The following is a 19,226-nucleotide window of genomic DNA, read 5'->3' on the forward strand; positions in this document are numbered from 1 at the left end:
ATGTTTTTTGTTGAAAGGGAGCAAGGAAGTAAAATGTGTACATGGTGTGTCCTAGAACATCTCTGTAGTTTACCTGCCTTTTTCCTGTCCTTTTCTACTTTTAAATGCCATCAATATAAGCCTCCATGGCCTCAATGCAAAAGATCCCATTTTTTTTACCACCTTAACTACAGTAAGTGTGTAGCTTCTTGCAATACAGTAGGCTGTATAGCTGTAGTAATTCTTCAAAATTTTGTTGTGTTCAGTTTCCTGCATTCAAGGAAAGGTGTTCATGCATGTATTTGTACAGTATGCAATACTAATTGTGAAAAGGTAATGCAGTATATGAGCATTGCTAATGTTTGAATTGGGGGGAAATTTTCTTCATATCATTAATAAGGCTTTGTGATTGTTCTGTGGGAAAGTTCCCATGTGAACTGAACATATGCACAATGGTACTGTGAAAGATTTCTTGCTCTTTTAGTGAGCTAGTGGTTTTCTATAGAGCTCTATGTATCAAAGTCCTTCTTAAAGTTCAAAGGTTATCCTTTTGAAAGATAAATGTCAAAACTTAGTCAGGAGGATTTCAGTTTGCATATATGTGATGGTTCGTACCAGTGGCGTAGGAAGGTACTTTTGAGTGGGGGGGCTGAAGACTGATGGTCGGCCTGGGGGAGGGGTCTAAGGGGAGGGGGTGTCCCCCTCCCCTTTGGAATTTTTTGCATTTCCAGGTGACCTCAGATGCAATTTGGTGCAATATAACACACTTCAACACCCACTCCATTTTGTAAACTTAATTTTGTATTTTCACCTGGCCTTAGATGCAATTTGGTGCTCCAAATGAGATTTTTTTTCTCATTTGGAAATGAAAAAGGGGTTTTCTGACTTGCGGAGCAGGGGGGGCAGAATGATACTTCCGCCCCTCCACATTTTTTACTGGGGGGGCGCCAGCCCCCCCGGTTCCTACGCCCTTGGTTCGTACGGTATATACAGTATTTAAGTGTAATCAATAGTCAATTAGGAACTTTATAGTCACTTAGGAACTTAATAGTCAATTAGGAACTTTGTCAAAGAGAAAAGCTGCAGCGAGCGAGCGACTGCAAAATCCTGCTGAACCTGGATGATACCATATCAAGCAATATGGTATGATTTCATTGTGTGAAGCTGCAGTGTACAAAGGATTAATGTCCTATGCAGCTTGGCTGTAGGAAGCTGCAGCCCCCCCTCAGCATCCTCTTTGACATGGTACTTTAATCTGTAAATCAAGAATTTATTAAAGTACTACAGACACCTAGCCAATTTGCCAAATATTTAGTATTACATGTGTTGTGTGTGATAATATCATCCAAGATCTGTTGAAACTTTTCGGAAAGCTCTTTTTGTGTCCAAGATATACACATTTGAAGTTTTGATATATTTGGGAAACCTGTTAAATATGTGCAAACTATGACGTGGAGTGTTGACGCTCATCAAAATTTCTTATTTTAGGCCTTAATAAGTTAATCATAATTACAAACCCATAATATGATTAATGTTGATGGTCCTCTTTTCAAAAAAAGACAAATAATTATTCCAAAAAATATGACTTAGGCCACAAACCTGCACATGGTTAATGTCCTTGAAACAAAGGTTGTAAACACAAAGGTATAAATAACATAACAGAAAATCACTCATCATATAGCATAATAAGCTAAATGTTTATTCTTAAATAATAAATATTATAATTAAGCAAAGAATTTTTCAATGGTCAATCGTTGATGGATTTTGATGGGAGTTGCAACTATTTTCATGATTTCTAATGCCTATTAGAGTGATTATCTAGGACAATGTGGTTCATGTGTGTCCGTAGACCTTTGAGTATCAACACTTTTAATACCTGTCTCCTCAAAATATTTGCACTCTAGATTGCTCTATTGGGTTGGTGGTCACTGACGTATCCGCTGGTTTAACTCACATAATTAACCAAACGAAACACGCAAAACAAAATACATGGGAACAGGCTTATATTTATATCTTTATTCTAAACAAGTAAATGCCGAATTTGATCTGAGTTGATACATATTGTTGTATACTAGGGTTGGGCGATATTTGCTTTTTAATGTCACGATAAATAGTTCAAAAATTATCGCGATATTTCGATAATTACGATAATTTTTTCTTGTTGTTTTTAGTGTGTTCGCGAACACACTAAAAACAACTGCCGATTTCCCACCGGTGTTTTCGCGCAGCAAACACACCGAGCATAATGGCGTGGGGTTCAAGGCCCCGTTGGGTTCAAGGGGTGGAACCCCTTGTGGGGGTCCAGGGGCGAAGGCCCCCGGAAAAGTTAAGTATTTTTGCGTGTCTGGCGATAAAACAATTCGCAATTGAGGATTCAAAATACTGACTGACTTTATGAATTTAAATTGTCACGAAACTGATGAAAGTTTTAAAATGACAAGTTAGAGTAGCTATATTATGTGATAAAATGAAAAGAGAATTAATATGTCTTACAATCTTTATAAAGTTTAACTTACAAAACTGTCGATATTATGAAACAAACTACGTTCGGCAAAGCCCCGTTTCTAGACTGCCTAACAATCAGTTTACAACTGCAGTGTTTAACCGTACTTAAATATCACGGTAGGCTACAATGTGCTTCAAATTTTCTCAGGTACCTTGCAAAACAACCCCCCTGTCTAACACCTGTTTGTTAACATTTTTGGCACGTTTCCAAAAAACTTTTCATGGAGTAAAATTCTTTGGCTCCACTCTAGAATTAATTAGGTCAGTCAGTAAAGGATCCGTAAAGTTATGCGAAATATTATCTTAGACGTTCAAGGAAAGTAGGTAAATATCCCCGTAACATTAAGGTAAGTAAAACACACCTCAAGCCAACCGACTCCTCCGTATGAACAAAACAATCTATTCCCCATGATACACGAGGCACAGTCTATACCATACAGACATAGCACGATATCAAGGCCCCAGTAGCTACAGTATGGCCATCTTTATGAAAGTAAACCTTGTAATTCCATGTTTTAGGCCACCAGGCGTGATTAACTTAATGCTAAATATTGTTTCCATGTCCTTGTAGAAATCGTCAACTTCGCAAAATACAATTAGTTGTGTTTTTGTTGTTACGTGAGATCCGTAACCGACGAAGTGGTTAGGCTATTTACTATAAACTTAACTATGGTAGGATATTATTATTATTATTTTTTTTTTGGAAATTCTAGAAAATACTTTCTTTCCCCCGCTTTACACCAGATGTGGTCTTCTGGTTTATTCATAAATGGGTGTACTAGAGCCTTGTTTACATGACACTTGTTGCATTTAGCACGATATGCCAGTTTCGCGTGAATTTTTCGAAAGTATTTTGCTCGATCTTTCGTAAAATTAGAAAGGTGTACCAACTTACTTTTCGTACACAATTGGTAATTTCTCTACTGATTTTCAGAGTTTTGTTCTCTATACAGTCAATGTTGTAAAGAACGGGTTTTTACGAAGTTCAAAAGTCAGTAAATGAAGTTGATAAAATATTTCTTTTCAACTTTCTTAACCATGGAATGCTAGAATAACATTTACACATAAAACGGAGAATTTTTTTTTCTACATCTATTTCAAATTTTTTTCACAAGAAATTATCGTCATTTGTTCAATCCTCAAAAAATATCGTCTTGAAAAAAAATTATCGCGATAATAATAATTTTCGATATATCGCCCAACCCTATTGTATACAATATGATAAATGATATGTAGGTCATAAGGTCAGCGGACGGACCAACGGGTGGTTTCGAAGAACCCTTGGAAGACTACATCAGAATACACAAACTTTATAAATATACTAAAGTTACCTTTAAATAATGACCTCCCACTGATGGGAGCAGACACCTCCTGTCCGTTCATGCCTCTTCATTCTACTTTATTCAAGAAATATTACCCCTATGAGGATCGAGGGAAATACGTCCATGATTCTTCTTCTTCTACAGACCAGGTGTTTTCATGTGATATATATTCCTGTTTTCACACCTTTAAACTTTAATAAATGCATCCCTTTTGGCCTCGTACAAATTATTCTGGTTTTCTCCATATGTTCAAGTTGTTGCAACTACCTATCGATATAGATCTGGCACTTAGCCAGGAATTTGCCAAGGGAGGGGCGAACCTGTAGGTAGGGATGCACCGGATATCCGGTCCGGCCGGACTATCCGGCCGGATAGTGAGGAATTATCCGGTTCCGGTTCCGGCCGGATATTTTTCAAAATCCGGCCGGATCTTTTGCAAAATCTGGCCTGAATTATTCCTTAAAAAGGTGTTGGTATTAACTTAAATCAATGTAAACTATTTCCAAAAATTAATAAAAACATTCAAAGGAAAAAAGTAGGTTGAACATGTTCAATTTGATTTTCTCAATGGTCTGACCGACTGTTTCTAAAGATCAATCAAAGTAATACAACTACTGTAAAAATATGAAGCTGTATACAACAAATACAGTTTGCAATGAAATCATTTCTTGCAGCCTTCATCAGTTTTATATTGTGCAGTTAAAATAGACCATTCATATACTAATCAGTCAAAATACTGTTCCATTTAATCTTTACTTTCCCATTATTGTTGGCATTCATGTTTTCTCTGAATATTTATGTGTGAAACAATCTCTTATATGGTTAAATACGTCTGAATTTTTTTAAATTCCATAAAAACCACCTTCTTTATAATATGCGTATACCTCACCTAAGATTTGCTCCTTGTTTCATACTTCTACTTCTTATTAATGATTTTCTTTTGTGTAATGAAAAAAATGCGGTTCCGGCCGGATTTTATCCAGCCGGATTTCATGTACTATCCGGCAAAATCCGGTTCTGGCCGGATCCAAAAATTTGGATCCGGTGCATCCCTACCTGTAGGCAAACTATCAGATCCGTATATATGGCTCTACAAACTATCTAAGCATAGCGCCACCATGAGTTGGCGCAAAGCGTACAAGATAATTTTGGCTGAAAATGCCTCCCAGATCGCTGGAAATGGCACTTCCCAGGCCTTGTAAGTTGCATCTAAGCATTTTCTATTTTGAAATTTATATAGCAACATTTCATACTGTATTGGATGAAAAGACCTTTCCAGATGAGAGAAACTGTGACTTTATTACTCCTGCTCTTTAAGGTTAATACCACTATTGACCAAGGATTAGACTCCATTACTATAGACTTTGTAATACTTGGAGACTACTAGTTGACCTTCTGTAGTAACAATGGTAGCAATTAAGATTTAGTAAATATAATGAAAGGTCAACCTTCATCTGCTATGAATGGAATAACATATATATTCTACATACAGTAGTATATATGGTAGTATGGTGCCCCGCCTCCCCTTTGGAATTTTTTGGCATTTCCAGGTGGCCTCAGATGCAATTTGGTGCAATGTAGCACACTTCAACACCCACTCCATTTTGTAAATAATTTTGCATTTTCACCTGGCCTTAGATGCAATTTGGTGCTCCAAATGAGATTTTTTCCTCATTTGGAAATGAAAAAGGGGTTTTCTGACTTGCAAAGTGGTGGGGGTGGGGCGGAATGATACTTCCGCCCCTCCATATTTTCACTGGGGGGGCTGGTGCCCCCCCCAGCCCCCCCGGTTCCTACGCCCTTGTGCAGTGGTAATAACTAGTGTCATTATCCATGGATACAACAGATGAACTGTAGACTAGAATTATGTATGTATTTTAGATCCTCCTGCAAGCAGGAACTCGCAAAGAAGCCTCATTGGCTTATCAAAGCCGCAAGCTGACCGAAGTCAGTCTCTTACATTCGTATTTAACGTCCATGATTATGAATTGTCAATTGTCAACAACTCTGTAACTGGACGACATACATTAATCTGGGAGTGACTGGGACTGGGGACCTTATGATCGGAAGGCACCGGCATTGACCACTGAGCTAACACTCCTAATAACACTCTTAATAACACTCCTAAATATAGAAATAGGTAGTCCAGGTTTGTGGCTTTGGGAGCAAGTTTCACAGCATAGGGAAGAGGTCTACTAATTTTGACCAGAGCTTCTTAGATTTTACTGCACTTAATTGGTTGTGTGGAAGTGAACAGAATTTACTTCCTCCCAACAGCTGCACTATCAAGGCAATTAGGAATCGCTAAAGCAGCCTGTCGGCTTTCTGGTTGTAATTGTAACAGGTAACTGTTTGTGTCCATCTGTCGAATTGTCCGATAAATCGGAGTGCATGGTAATTAGACTAATTACACTAACTAGATTTTGAAGATGTCTCTGATAGACAGTGCTATTCGAACAAGATGAAGTCACATAAGTACTACATCTCTGAGAACCAATTTAACAATGTTCATGTACCCTAACTTCCTCATTATCAGCCGAGATGTCACCGAACCTTCCTTAGAGTAAGATCCCACGAAAAACTGCTAATTGATGTAACCAGAGACCGAGGTGAGGTAATTAAGACTGGAATGACATGTACCAGTTTGATATTTTTGTTCTCAGTACTAGTTGGTATAGTTAGTATCTCTCCATGAATTTAAATTCCACACCTGACATCGGGGATATCACATGGAGCTCATTAAAACAAGATCAGAAGAAGAATAGGAAAACAGAGGCCAGCCAGACCTTTGTAGTAGATTGTCTGTACATAGTTATTCAAGAAATGGCGATACTAGAGTAATGTTAAACAATTTCCCAAAAATGGTATTGGAAACTGTGGTGTATAATACCACGACAGCAATATATGCAGAGAAAATGCTGATTAGCATTGTATTTTGAAATTTATTGACAATTCAGCAAAATTAACTGAACATGCAATCTTCCGTTGTGAATTTAACTAGTCTTTCTTCAGGGAATAACGTAGCTTTCCAAGTTTGTGTAGCACTATAGAAGGATATGGAATTTGTCTTTTATCAAATATTATGATTCTTGTGTTAAAAAAACCTGAACTTGTGTAGCAATTTGAACATTTTGCATAGCATTATTCAATGTGGTACAGGATAAATAATTTCCCGTTACTTGTCCCAAAATAATTAGTTCAACTGGTAAGGTACTGTACCATCTCAGAAGGACAGTGAGAGAGCTATATAGCATTATATAACCAGGCTGTATACAGGCACGTAGCGAGGATTTTGTCAAGGGAGGGGCGAACCTCTAGGCAAACTATCAGAGCCGTAGATACAGCATTGCAAACTGTCTAAGCGTAGTGCCACCATGATTTGGCGCTACGCGTACAATAAAATTTTGGCTGAAAATGCCTCCCAGATCGCTGGAAATGGCACTTCCAAGGCCTTGTAAGTTGCATCTAAGCTTTAAATTACTAGCGATATCATAAAAACATACCCAAAAACTATGCTCAAGGGGGGGCGGTCGCCCCCTTCGCCCCCCACCCCCCCTTGGTTACGCGCCTGGCTGTATACAGGTCATATTCTTTTGAGTTCTGCAATTTCACACGATACTGGTCTGCAGAAATAATCTACAGTACTTGTTTGATATTCCATCAGCCTTGCTGCAGGGGATTTTGCAGTTGCTGCAGGGGATTTTGGAGTTGCTGCAGCTATTCTTTCTTTACATTGTGTCTAATATTGATCTACTTCACTTTTCATGTCGACCCTTACCTGCCTCCACAAAACTGCACTCTGCCCAATCTACTGTACATTCATCTGGTAGTTACAATTTTGGCCCTGACTTGGGGCTTATAGTTTCCAGTTTAGTAATGTTCGGTTACAACCATATTTTCCAATATGTAGAGTTTGGCTTACTGTAGCTGTTCTTACATTGTGTGTATATGCGTACCAGTATGACGACCACAACCAAGGCTCTAACTTAGAACATTATTACAATTGTATCTCTAGTAGATAATTCCAAACTACCTAGATACCTCCATTTTCTCATTAACGGCTGTAAACTTTGGATTTTTCGGGTGTTCTAAGCTACAGCTTTATCACAAAATTATGTTGCCCACAGCTAGAGGTGGACTATAGAACTCAAAAACAAAAGGGATTCTTGCCGTATGCCCCACGGTCTAAGAGTATTGAGATTGAGTATACAATTTACAGACAATGAGACTCAAGTCTTTGCGCATACAGGTATTACTAACTATGTTAGTACGTAGGATGATCATGAATATACGGACTCACTTCTAAACAGCATATCATGCCACCAATGAATTCACTTTAATAATTCAAACTTGGAAAGTGTGAAAAACAAACGATACACCACTGCCTAGGTAAATTTACAGTACCCAGTTTTGCTTGATACGTTTTGTCCTTTAGAAGGAAATGTCTGTAAAGGAAGTGTGTGCACTTTCATCTGTAACAGGTTTTATACAGTTTTGGTATTCTAGGTTAGAATTAAGGCATGATAGCAAATGTAACACTGGACGTGTCTGTGTGTGTGTGTGGGGGGGGGTGGGGGGAAGGGTAGGGTGGATTCCCCTCAAAGTTTCTCAGCTCATTCTGGATCTCTTCGGAGACCTTTGCATAAATTTTGCTGTCTACAGAATTTAAGGATGACTTTGTACTGTAAGCACAATATTTAATGAGCTATGATGTAGACTGTTAAGAGCCATTGCTATCAGTGCAGGTTGCATTTCTACAGTATAACAACATTAATGTTTTGAGAAATGACCCTTTAGGCAGGTAAGGCTCATCAATTAAAGTGACTGGACTAAGTCTAACATTAAGTCAGTTCCTCAGAAAGCAACTCAAAACTCAATGGGAAAAAGAAGAGACCTTTTAGGGTCTCGAACTACATGTTTACAATTAAAATTAAAAACTCAATGATAAAGGTCAAATGGTGTTGACTGTTATTCAAGGATGCCCGCTTGTTTATATATGAAGTTAAAATAACACGATTTGATTGATTTATTCATACGGATGGATTTACATAAACCATAAGTCCTGCACTGAAGAGCCGACGTTAATTTAGCCTTAAAGGAGTATTCCAGAGTTAATATAATATCAAAAGATCAACATCATGAAAACTGGAAAAGCTGTAGAAACATTACTGGCACTCCAGTTTTACTTTTGTCTTGAACTATGACATATTTAGGCTACAATTTGGAACTTTAAATTATCCTTTAACATAGATATAAAGTATGAAGTCACTAGATATAGCATGATTTGCAACCAAATATTAAACTGGTACATTTGAATATATTTTTGCCTGGTATGTAAATTTGCATTCCTAAGGATTGCCAATTACATGGGTTATGTAATTCAAGGCCTTGGGATTGGATCATTACCAGTCCGTCAATTTTGTACTAAGAGGACCTTCACGCAATGCGACCTTAAATTCTTGCCTAAATTGTGATTGTCATATTGTAGCAGCACTTAATATTCTTTGGAACAATATATGCGCGATGTACTGTAGAGGTACTGTATGTATGCAAGATTACTAACTAGTACACACCGATGCTTTTGGTATATATGTTGTAAAATTTGCACATTTAACTAACGTACAACCAACATGGGTGGTGTTCATTCCCTGTCGATCTCTCTCTCAAATTTATTACTGTAGACAAACAATTAATATCTGTGAGTGTTATTTTCAAGCTAGTGTTGACTTCATTTCCACAAATGTCAGATGTAAGTATAAGGATAACTTCAGTTTTTTACCCTCCAACCTTTACCATTATTAAAGGTAAGTCTATGAGGGTTTTATGAGTGTTCAGTGCAACCACAAAGCCTATAGCAGCTCACTGTCATATGCATGACATACATGACAACACAGAAATACAGGGCTTTATAACCGCAAGTGGATATACAAAAAACAGCACAAACAAGTTTTCATGGAAAATTGTGCAGGAAACAGGACCATTCTTTTATGTCTTGAATTGCAGTTAAACAATGACAAATGTTTCCTAACGCCCGTCCTGTTTTAACGAAAAACAGTTTTTATTGAACAAACAGCCGTAAAAACTGAATATATACGTAAGAAATTTGCTACCTTTTGGGTACTGTTTGTCCATGTGCAACTGCCATTGTCAATGGCTATATATACCTTTCCTCCAAAAGGAATACTACAATACAAATGCTTCACTTATTTATTGAATGGTTGGCCCTCTCCCCCCCCCTCACCCACAAATACATTTAAGAGGGACAGTGAATAATTAAGGAGAAGGAACAGGGTGGTAGAGAGAATTTCTAAAAATTACTTAATATGGACTGATGGTCAGTTGACCAAATTTTCATTATAGATTCTTAGCGATGTCCATGATCCATAATTGTACTGTATCTGTATTACTAACCCATTGAACAATACTATGTGATTATTCTAATTAACCATTACCATATGCACAAAGCTTTTCTATTGTCAAGATCCCATAAACAGTTGAAAGAAAATGATCAAACACCAACATCTGGTGTCTGCCGGTCTCATCAACTTCCGGTATCTGGTCAGTGCACTTAATAATACTATAAACAGATACGCAGATATGTAGATTTGATGGATACAGTGCATGCTGGGTGATCTGTATCCTGATTCCTGATGCTTATTGCTATAAATATATTATTAAAGATCAACACAGCAGAAAAATTCTACTTCACAACCGGTTATGTCCTGAACCACTCAACCACAGTTGTTCTAGCACCAGTGTGGAGGGGTATAGTAGGCTTTCTATAACTGTCAATGAGAGTGTATAAATGCAGACCGTGTTAAGATTGTACAGACCATCTGTATGTGCTGTATATATATATACATAACTATTTTATATATACATTAACATTTATATTTATGTATATATTATATATACATAAACATATACTATATGCATAAACATGTATATACACACATAAATATATAATAGAAAATCATAATGAGTTGGAAAATCAACAACAGTGCAAAAACTTCCAGTCTCCACCGGGATTCGAACCCGGACCTCACGCTTTGTATGCGGACACCCTAATCACTAGTTTATGGACGCTGATTGTATGTCCAGGAGTTCGAAACCGGTAAGGAAGGTCGTAATTCCACTGTAGGCGTTTGTAATGTAGCTTACAGTGGAATGACAACCTTTCCTTCCAGGTTTCGAACCCCCGGACATCATTCAATCATCGGCCATAGCCTAGTTGGTTATGGTGTCCACATATAAAGCGGGAGGCTTGGGTTTGAATCCTGGGGGAGGTAGGAAGTTTGTTCACTGTACTGGATGTTCCATCTCATTACCATTTCAATATATATATGTATATGATAGCAGTTTATAGTGCTCAAGACAACTGGTGCAGAGCTATATCTACTTACAATGATACAGTGCAAGGTGATCTGTCTCAGAAGCTATTGTTATGGCTGGACAGTGTGTGATATTTGTACTAGTACTGTATGCTGTACTCTCAAGGGTTAACCTAAGGGTTCAACCAGTGTTTCTACTCTATCAGACAGACACTTCCTGGTCTAGATAAATGGTCATTTGATCTAAATCCTAATCAAAACAGTGACAACTTTAAGTCTTGCCATATGCAGTGTGTAATCCAGATGATATATGCTGGCAGTGGTACTATATTATAGCTATTCCATGATCCATATGGTAACAAAAGAGTGTGAACTTTGCATATATGTTAATCAACATATTCCAGAAAATTCATACAAATAATATACTATGACAGGGTAGATATCAAGTTTGTTGCAATTTAACATAAATTTTACATTTTAGGTCAATTTTGTACTTAAAATTTACTATGTATTTACTATTACTATATAGTAATCTACTGTACTTTACCAAGATGTTTTGTACCCTCACACTCATTGAATTTACAAGGTCTCGTTTGGAAATGGGGGGGTGGCAAAAGAGGGGGCTGTGGCGGGTACTCTTTTTAGGGAGGGGTTAGAAAGAAATGGGATATATATGATTGCTTTCTGCACCTTCTTTCAAAATTTCACTTTTGAAATATTTTTTATAAGAATGTGTCGTGTATACTGTATGTAGATATGTATACACACTACTGTACAGTCAAAATGTATACAACCACACTAGTAAAAGTAGGTCATACAATAAATGCAACTGGTGTTCGTTCGGGATGCAAGCACTTTTCACAGGACGTAAACTTTTGCGGGGAGCTTGCGTCCCTGAGGCGCAAACTTTTTTTTCTCTAGTAACATTATTGGAAACATGATATAAAAGATGAAATCTAAAGAACCTCTACATAGTACCAACTGTTTTACTGTAGTATGTTTATATTTGTAGCATAATCATCTCAACAATTTCTCAGACATATGAAGTTGATGTGTGTCTGTTAATACTGCTATAAAAGCTTTTAAAATATGTTATAAAAAATAAAAAAAGGACCACTTGTACTTTGAACACTTTCAAATAACTGTTAGACAAGTCTCCTGCAACATACTGTACAATACATACACTTAAAGCCTGGAAAATGGTTAGTTTATGACAGGGTTGTCCATCCTATGGCCCGCGGGCCACAGTCCGGCCCGCCGCAGGGTTGCGTCCGGCCCGCCAGAGATGCTCTACGGTGCAAAATTTTAGTGAGCAGATTTATTGATAACAATTTGAAGCTATATAATCAATCATTCGAACCTTCTGGGTCCAAAAAACTGCATACAGGTCAGTTTGTGTGACACTCTCTCAGCGTAGGGGGGGGGGGGCGGCTGAACTTTATTCATCTGTTATATCAGGAAGGAAAATAAATCAGTGCGCTCCACGCGCAGTGCTCACATTTTGTTGCCTTGGGCTTCGGGCAAAAAATCGAGTGTAGGGTTCATGCGGCCCCTCCTTCATCATAATCATTCCATTTGGCCCTCCTCTGCAAAAGGTTGGACAACCCTGGTTTATGACATATATATATATATATATATATATTTACTTCGTTCCTCGCTTACCTGTCTCCCCCCAACCTATGCACCTCATTCTACCGCGCCTAGAATGTCCTGGTAACCTTTTAACACTGTGCACCCTCTGTGACCCGGCTTCACGGGTCACCAACCTTCCTTCTCATTCTACCAACCAAAGCGTCTACTTCGTAATTTTTCGAGCGGATTTTTTCCACCGAATTTCGTCCACTTTTGGTTTTGATGAATGACAGTATTGGTATATATACTGTACAGTAGCTACTTTTTTGGGGGTATTTGGTCTGCACACCTTAGTCATGCTGTGCATGTCACTGCCTTGCACTGCTCCCCCAGTGACCTCTCTAGGGTTCCAGCCTTCTTCCTTCGGAATGTTCAGAAGTCATCTCATGTACCAAGCCTAATAACTGGAAATGTTTTAGCACTGTGCTCCCTTGGCCCTCCTCCACCAATTCACCATTTCATTTTGTTTGTTAAATAAAGTTTGATTTATTTTTAACACCATAACTTTTTCATTTTTTTTTTGCAGCTTAACCCATTCAGAATGCGTCGATGGGCAACACTCCTCTCTGGACCAACTCGAGTTGGCGCCCGATCTGCGCTACTTGTCATAATCGTCCTGCTTGTAATCCACACATCTTTCCTGCTAGTCATTCGAACAGGCCTTCTCATGAGTGTGGTGGACACTCAGGACTTTCGACGGTCGGTCGAGACCAATTCCGGTCAACCGTCCACTAGTAACGACCAAAATCGTTACAGGACTAGAGAAGGAGTCCCAAACTTAAATCGTGACCAGGAAGGGCTGGACTTGCTCGACCAAGCCGCTCAGGAAGTTCTAGAGAGGAAGGATGAGGTAGACCAGCAAGATAGGAACAACAACTTCAACGGCGAGATACCGGAGGATGCCCCAATAGTTAAAGCTGCCAACATGCCCAAGACCGATTACCACAAAAAGAAAGATTGTGTTAGATACGTATCCATTTATACGCCACGCGCAGCCCCTTTCAATTACTGGCGAGAATATGTGGAAATAAAGGAAGCCTTTGACAATGCTAACAACGAGAAGATAACTCAGAGGAAGGAATTCCCAACCATTTACGTGGAGTGCCCAGGTTACCGGTGTGACGTCGCCGTCCGTCCCACGGCAGATGCTAAATTCCTCAGCCGCAGTGACGCCATCATTTTGAACATGGCACCCCACGAAGTAAAACAGAAAATGCCCGCAATTTCCAGGAAATTTGCAGCCGACCTGCCTAGACGGGTGAAATTATTCTTCTATGCCATGGAGAGTCCCTTGATGATGAACTTTTGGGACAGTACCATAAGCGAGGTAAGATATCACTACACCCTGACGTACCACTCCATGTCAGACGCTTGGATACCCTACGGGCAGTACGTCCCCGGTAACCCGATAGATCTTGAGCCCATCGATTTTACCGTAGGGAAAACCAAACTGATTGCCTGGATGGCCAGCAACTGTTTAAACACATTTTGGCCCCGGATCGAATTCGTGAAAGAGTTACAGAGATACGTTCACGTAGATACCTACGGGAAATGCGGAAATATGACATGCCTACCTCCACTCAGTCCTAATTGTACAAGACTCCTCCAACCATATAAATTCTACCTGGCTTTAGAAAATGCAGCATGCGACGAATACATTAGCGAGAAATTTTGGGACAATTGCCTGAAACAGGGTGTGGTTCCCGTGGTCTACGGAGGCCGCCGAGAAGCCTACGAGAGGGTCGCACCTCCGAATTCCTTTATTCATATAAGTGACTTTTCGTCCATCAAAGATCTCGCTGAATATTTACTCTTGTTGGATAAAAACGACGAAATGTACAATTCATACTTCAAGTGGAGGTTGGAAGGCACCGTAGAAAAAGTCTATCCTAATCTGCACCCCAGAAGCTTTTGTAACATTCTTCCTAAAATATCAAAATACAGCAAACCTAAGGTCCATTTAGCTCACGAATCACACTATTACCAATCGTGCAGAGCTACATTCAATAGAACGTTTTTCAAAGAGGGCGACATAAACACTTGGACTCCTTGGAGGTGATGTGAGGGAATCAGATAGGTCTTGTATATTTATTTTTATTAGCTGAATCCTTTGTACTATTTTGTTTATGTTTGTATACTTGTATATCTATCAGGTTAATTAGAAATTAGGAAAAAAAAGAAAGAACTTCAATTTAATCAACTGTTCAGGGAATCATGTCGGTTACTACAGGTTAATTAGCTTGTCCTTTTCATAGCTAATTTTAAAAGAATAGATTTCACCCTCGTTTGACACCAGCTCTGTCCGATTTTTTATTCCTTGTCGAAGGCTGAAGGAATTGATACGATGGTGGTAATGGCGTGTGTGCGTGCATATATATGTGTGTGTTTAATATTTGTGTGTATGGGGAGGGGCTTTCCTTGAAGGTTATAATTTATGTAGGTTCCCAACAGGCAATTTATGCGGACAATTTGTACCTGTTTTGTATAATTTATAGTCATGCTGTGTGATGAGTATTATCCAATAGCTGTACTTTCTCCAAGATTATGAATGTAAAAGTGATCATTATAATACTGCCTGCACTTCTTTGTGCTAATTCAAAAAATCTGACTGAATGACCCAGCAATGTTGTTTTGAGTGAATCCTTAGTTAGATAAATGGGGGGGGGGAGCAAACTGTTACCCCCAGCCTGCCCTGGGCACAGAGACATACTCTTCCCCTGTCTGCCCGGGGGCACAGATATATACTGCAAGGGAACCTGGTTGCTGTGTACCACCTCCTTAATGGAGACAAGTATAGATTATGTGTCTGGAATTTTAGAGTAGTTGAATTACAGGGGAGAGAGAACGAGCTTTCAAATAATAATGTGCCAGGTCATCTTTTGTCTGTTTTATATATATTTATTCAATTATCTATTTATTAACATAATGCAAATTGAGTTTCGTTGAAACTGGGCATTTGGGAGAGGTGGTTATGTCCACCACTTTCGTTACGATGGTTTAGAATGTGTTGGTTGCATTTTCTTCAACAATCTCAAAGAGAGCAAGAAGTTATGTACTATTGAGAATTCAGTTTCTAGTTAAGGTGAAAATTTGGAGAAGAAATTTGTTTACATTCCCATAGATCAACATTATACCAACTCGACAATTTTATTTGGGCAAAAATTTACATGAGAGTTCCTTACCATGAACACCCTTAAGGGTTAAGCCTAACAAATAAACTGTATAGGAAATGATTGCCTAACCAAATATAGCCTAATACATAGACAGTTCTGAAAATGGATACATAAACCTAAATTGTATCAAAATGTTAAATATCACGTGTGTGATGATGATCACTGACTTGATGATCATTTCAAACTCAGTACTTATATTCATTGTCAATGTGCACATAAGAGTTTAACACATGTTAAATATTATATATTTAAAAATATTATTATTTAATATTTTACTATGTTGCACTATGTTACAATGGTTCAGCCTAACAAATAAAATGTATCAGAAATGAGTGCCTAACCAGTACAGCCTAATACATAATCATATCTGAATATTGATGCCTAAGTGTACAAAAATGTTAGATACCTTTTGTTTGCATTAAGACTTTGGACGCCTCAATCATTCTCATGAACTTTTCATAATTCATTGTTTATTTATAAAGTCGGTCAAAACCTGTAGATCAGTGATTCCCAACTCGAGGGTAAATTACCCGGGGAATATTGAGACTGGGGGGGGACACTGCTGCTTATAGGGGGGGGAATATTATAGAAACTGAGGGTAGATTCATAGTGTTCAAGCCTGTGTGAACTGTTTTACAACTGTGTTTTAACGACAGTTTGACATTGGTTTAGGACATTGACTTTTACATTGGTATAGGATTCTAATGCGCCAGGAGCCGGTTGGGGGTAGGGGGAGGGGGAGTGGTTAGCAGTTCCAAAAAGGTTGGTAACTGCAATAATTAATAGTTCCCTAAGTAAAGCTTGAGTAGCCTATTTTGTAACTAAAACCTTGATGTCTATTGTCTTTAAGAACTTTGTTCATTTTGTTTTTTCTCAGTGTTTACAATTTAAGAATTTTACTTTGCGTACTGATAGGTTCATAATGAAACATTACTATGTGTCAAACACACAATGGATGCCAACTCAGTTGATGTTCACAACAGTGGCACAGAGTAGCAGGATTTAATCCTATCTTTTACAGTGTATTGTATTTCAAGGACGTGTGGTCTTTTAGGTACGTAAAGCCATAAAGCACACCGCACACTGTACAACTATTCAGGTAAAGACAGTCAAGATGATTCTGGTCGAGAGCAGTCATGTAGTATTGGGCGGTCTTAAAGGTAAAGGGATAAGAACAATCAAATAACAACAATGTTATTTCTTTATTTCCTGGTTATTCTTGAGAGTGTTATTCACAACTTGCTTCTGTGATGTCAAACATTCAGTAAGTTGTAATCAAACTACTCAAAGCATCATGTCCCATTCATTGCCTTTATCCCTTCTTCCCAATTAGGTTGGCGTGGAGTTTACAATGGTAAAAGATTGGCATAGGTCAGGGATTAATAATTATATCAATATTAGAAGTAGTAGTGGAATATTCCAACCGGCGATGAGTGGGACATGACCGCCTCCTCGACCCTCTCCTTCTCGACCCTCTCCTCCTCGACCCTCTCCTCCTCCCTCCCCTCACCATAAAATCTATCAATGTTTCTGTCACAGATTTTTTGTTGAAACTTCCATTCCAGGCCAAACGAACAACTCATTAATGTAAGTGATTAATACGAAGTCGTGATTAGAGCGTAACAGTACTGTCTTATTAAATGATATGTCATGTGTGTTTTATACAAGATAGATGACCACAATTACAAGAGAATATAGTAGAATATACCACATTCAGTGCCTTGTATCTTCTTTTTGTATGTTACTGTTGTGTGATTTTTCTGGATAAAGTCTGAAATAAAAATCGGAATTTCTTTTTAGAAGCGGACACAACAATCAAGTCCCCTCCCCAGGGATTAAGAAAAGATCTTGCTTTCTGTAGGGGATGCTTAACATGGGTCCTAATTTTATTATGAATGAGGTTGTCCTTTTATGATGTCGTGTTACCATCATGGGGGGAGGGGGGGGGGGTCTTTTATCCTGCTATGAGGTATTCTTTCTTTATTTTGTTCTTTCATATCACTAAAGAACGGTAGGTATTGGTTTCAAGTTCGACATATCACCATCATTATCTGTATTTGGAAAATATTGCATCGATCGAAGTGGAGAGAAGAATGTATCACAAAAAGAATATCAAAACTTCATAAAACAAATCGCTCTGTGGATGTCATCATTATATTTGATCAAATGTTCAAGTTAGCATATGAGGGAACAAGTGTAACCTGGTATATACCAAACCAACTTAAAAAACTCAAAATTATTATTCATGTGCGTTATAATAAAAAAAATAGCCTGAAGCTTATGTGACGTCATGGTTACATGTGATACTAACGAACACTGTATAAAATGGGCAAGTTTCTTTTTATTTATTTATCAGTTTTGATTTTGAAGATTTATGATTGGTCAGATTTCGATTTTGGAAAGTGACGTCGGAGAATAATGTAGGTGATGTTTCGAAAATTTCAGACAAACATAGCTAACGCCCAACTATTTTGTAACAGTCATGCGATACCATAAATATGTCAGTATATTTATGGTGCATGGGTACAGGGTTGACTCTGACGTGAATCAAAGGTTTCAGTGAAAAGGGTGGGGTCGTGACCCTTAGGCCAGCTGTAAAACTTGACTTTCCCGAATTACATCCCGAATTCCCGATATAACACTCACAGCATTACTGACAGCCATATATACTCGACATTCCTATGCGGTTATGACAATGTTTCAAAGCGTAAAGTGGTGATATTTTTCAAAATGCGTGAAGTAAAAACGAACGTTTGCCTAAAGCGTTACAATCGACGGGGTTGTGACTAAGCATCCACCCTCCCTTAGAATTTAACTCACACACCTGGTCGTGTGGTTTCTTGTACGGTAAGCAAGTGTTAGTGCACTATAATGCGACGGAGAAATTCTCGACAGGTTTGAACTATGTTTGGGAAATGTTCAACTACCCGCTACTCAAAAGTCGGGTTCCAAAATGATCGACAATAACTAATACACGTCATGGTTACCAGCCTCCCCTAACATAACTTCTCTTTCCTCTTGCCCTTTCTCTTCACCCCCCCCCCCCCAACTCCCACAAAGAAAATGTCTTGCCTTATGATCTTGATATTTGGGACACTGGGGCGGGGATCGAGTGATTAGAAACATTTTAGTATCAGCTTCTGCAATCTCCGATCAGCGGTATACAATTCCACACATTATTGATTAAAAATTTTGGTGAGAAGTACAAAGGAAACTGGCGAAATTGAGGGAACAGGCGTCTCAGAATTCTCCCCCACATGACATGTAACTTCCCAGCAGAGAAC

The 19,226-nt window shown here is 38.5% G+C and overlaps 1 protein-coding gene across 6 annotated transcripts in view; it reads left to right on the plus strand.

Moving 5' to 3' along the window:
- Positions 1–17,654, plus strand: part of LOC139974753 (alpha-(1,3)-fucosyltransferase 7-like) — a 56,166-nt gene extending 38,512 nt beyond the window's left edge. For all 6 annotated transcript variants that reach the window (XM_071982148.1, XM_071982145.1, XM_071982146.1 and 3 more), the window contains exon 2: positions 13,296–17,654. In XM_071982148.1, coding sequence (XP_071838249.1) covers positions 13,311–14,828 — 1,518 coding nt within the window. In that variant the 5' untranslated portion in view covers positions 13,296–13,310 and the 3' untranslated portion in view covers positions 14,829–17,654. The remainder of the gene's footprint in view (positions 1–13,295) is intronic.
- The last annotated feature ends 1,572 nt before the right edge of the window (positions 17,655–19,226 follow it).

The sequence above is a fragment of the Apostichopus japonicus genome, chromosome 10 (assembly GCF_037975245.1).
Source record: "Apostichopus japonicus isolate 1M-3 chromosome 10, ASM3797524v1, whole genome shotgun sequence".
NCBI classification, from domain to species: domain Eukaryota; kingdom Metazoa; phylum Echinodermata; class Holothuroidea; order Aspidochirotida; family Stichopodidae; genus Apostichopus; species Apostichopus japonicus.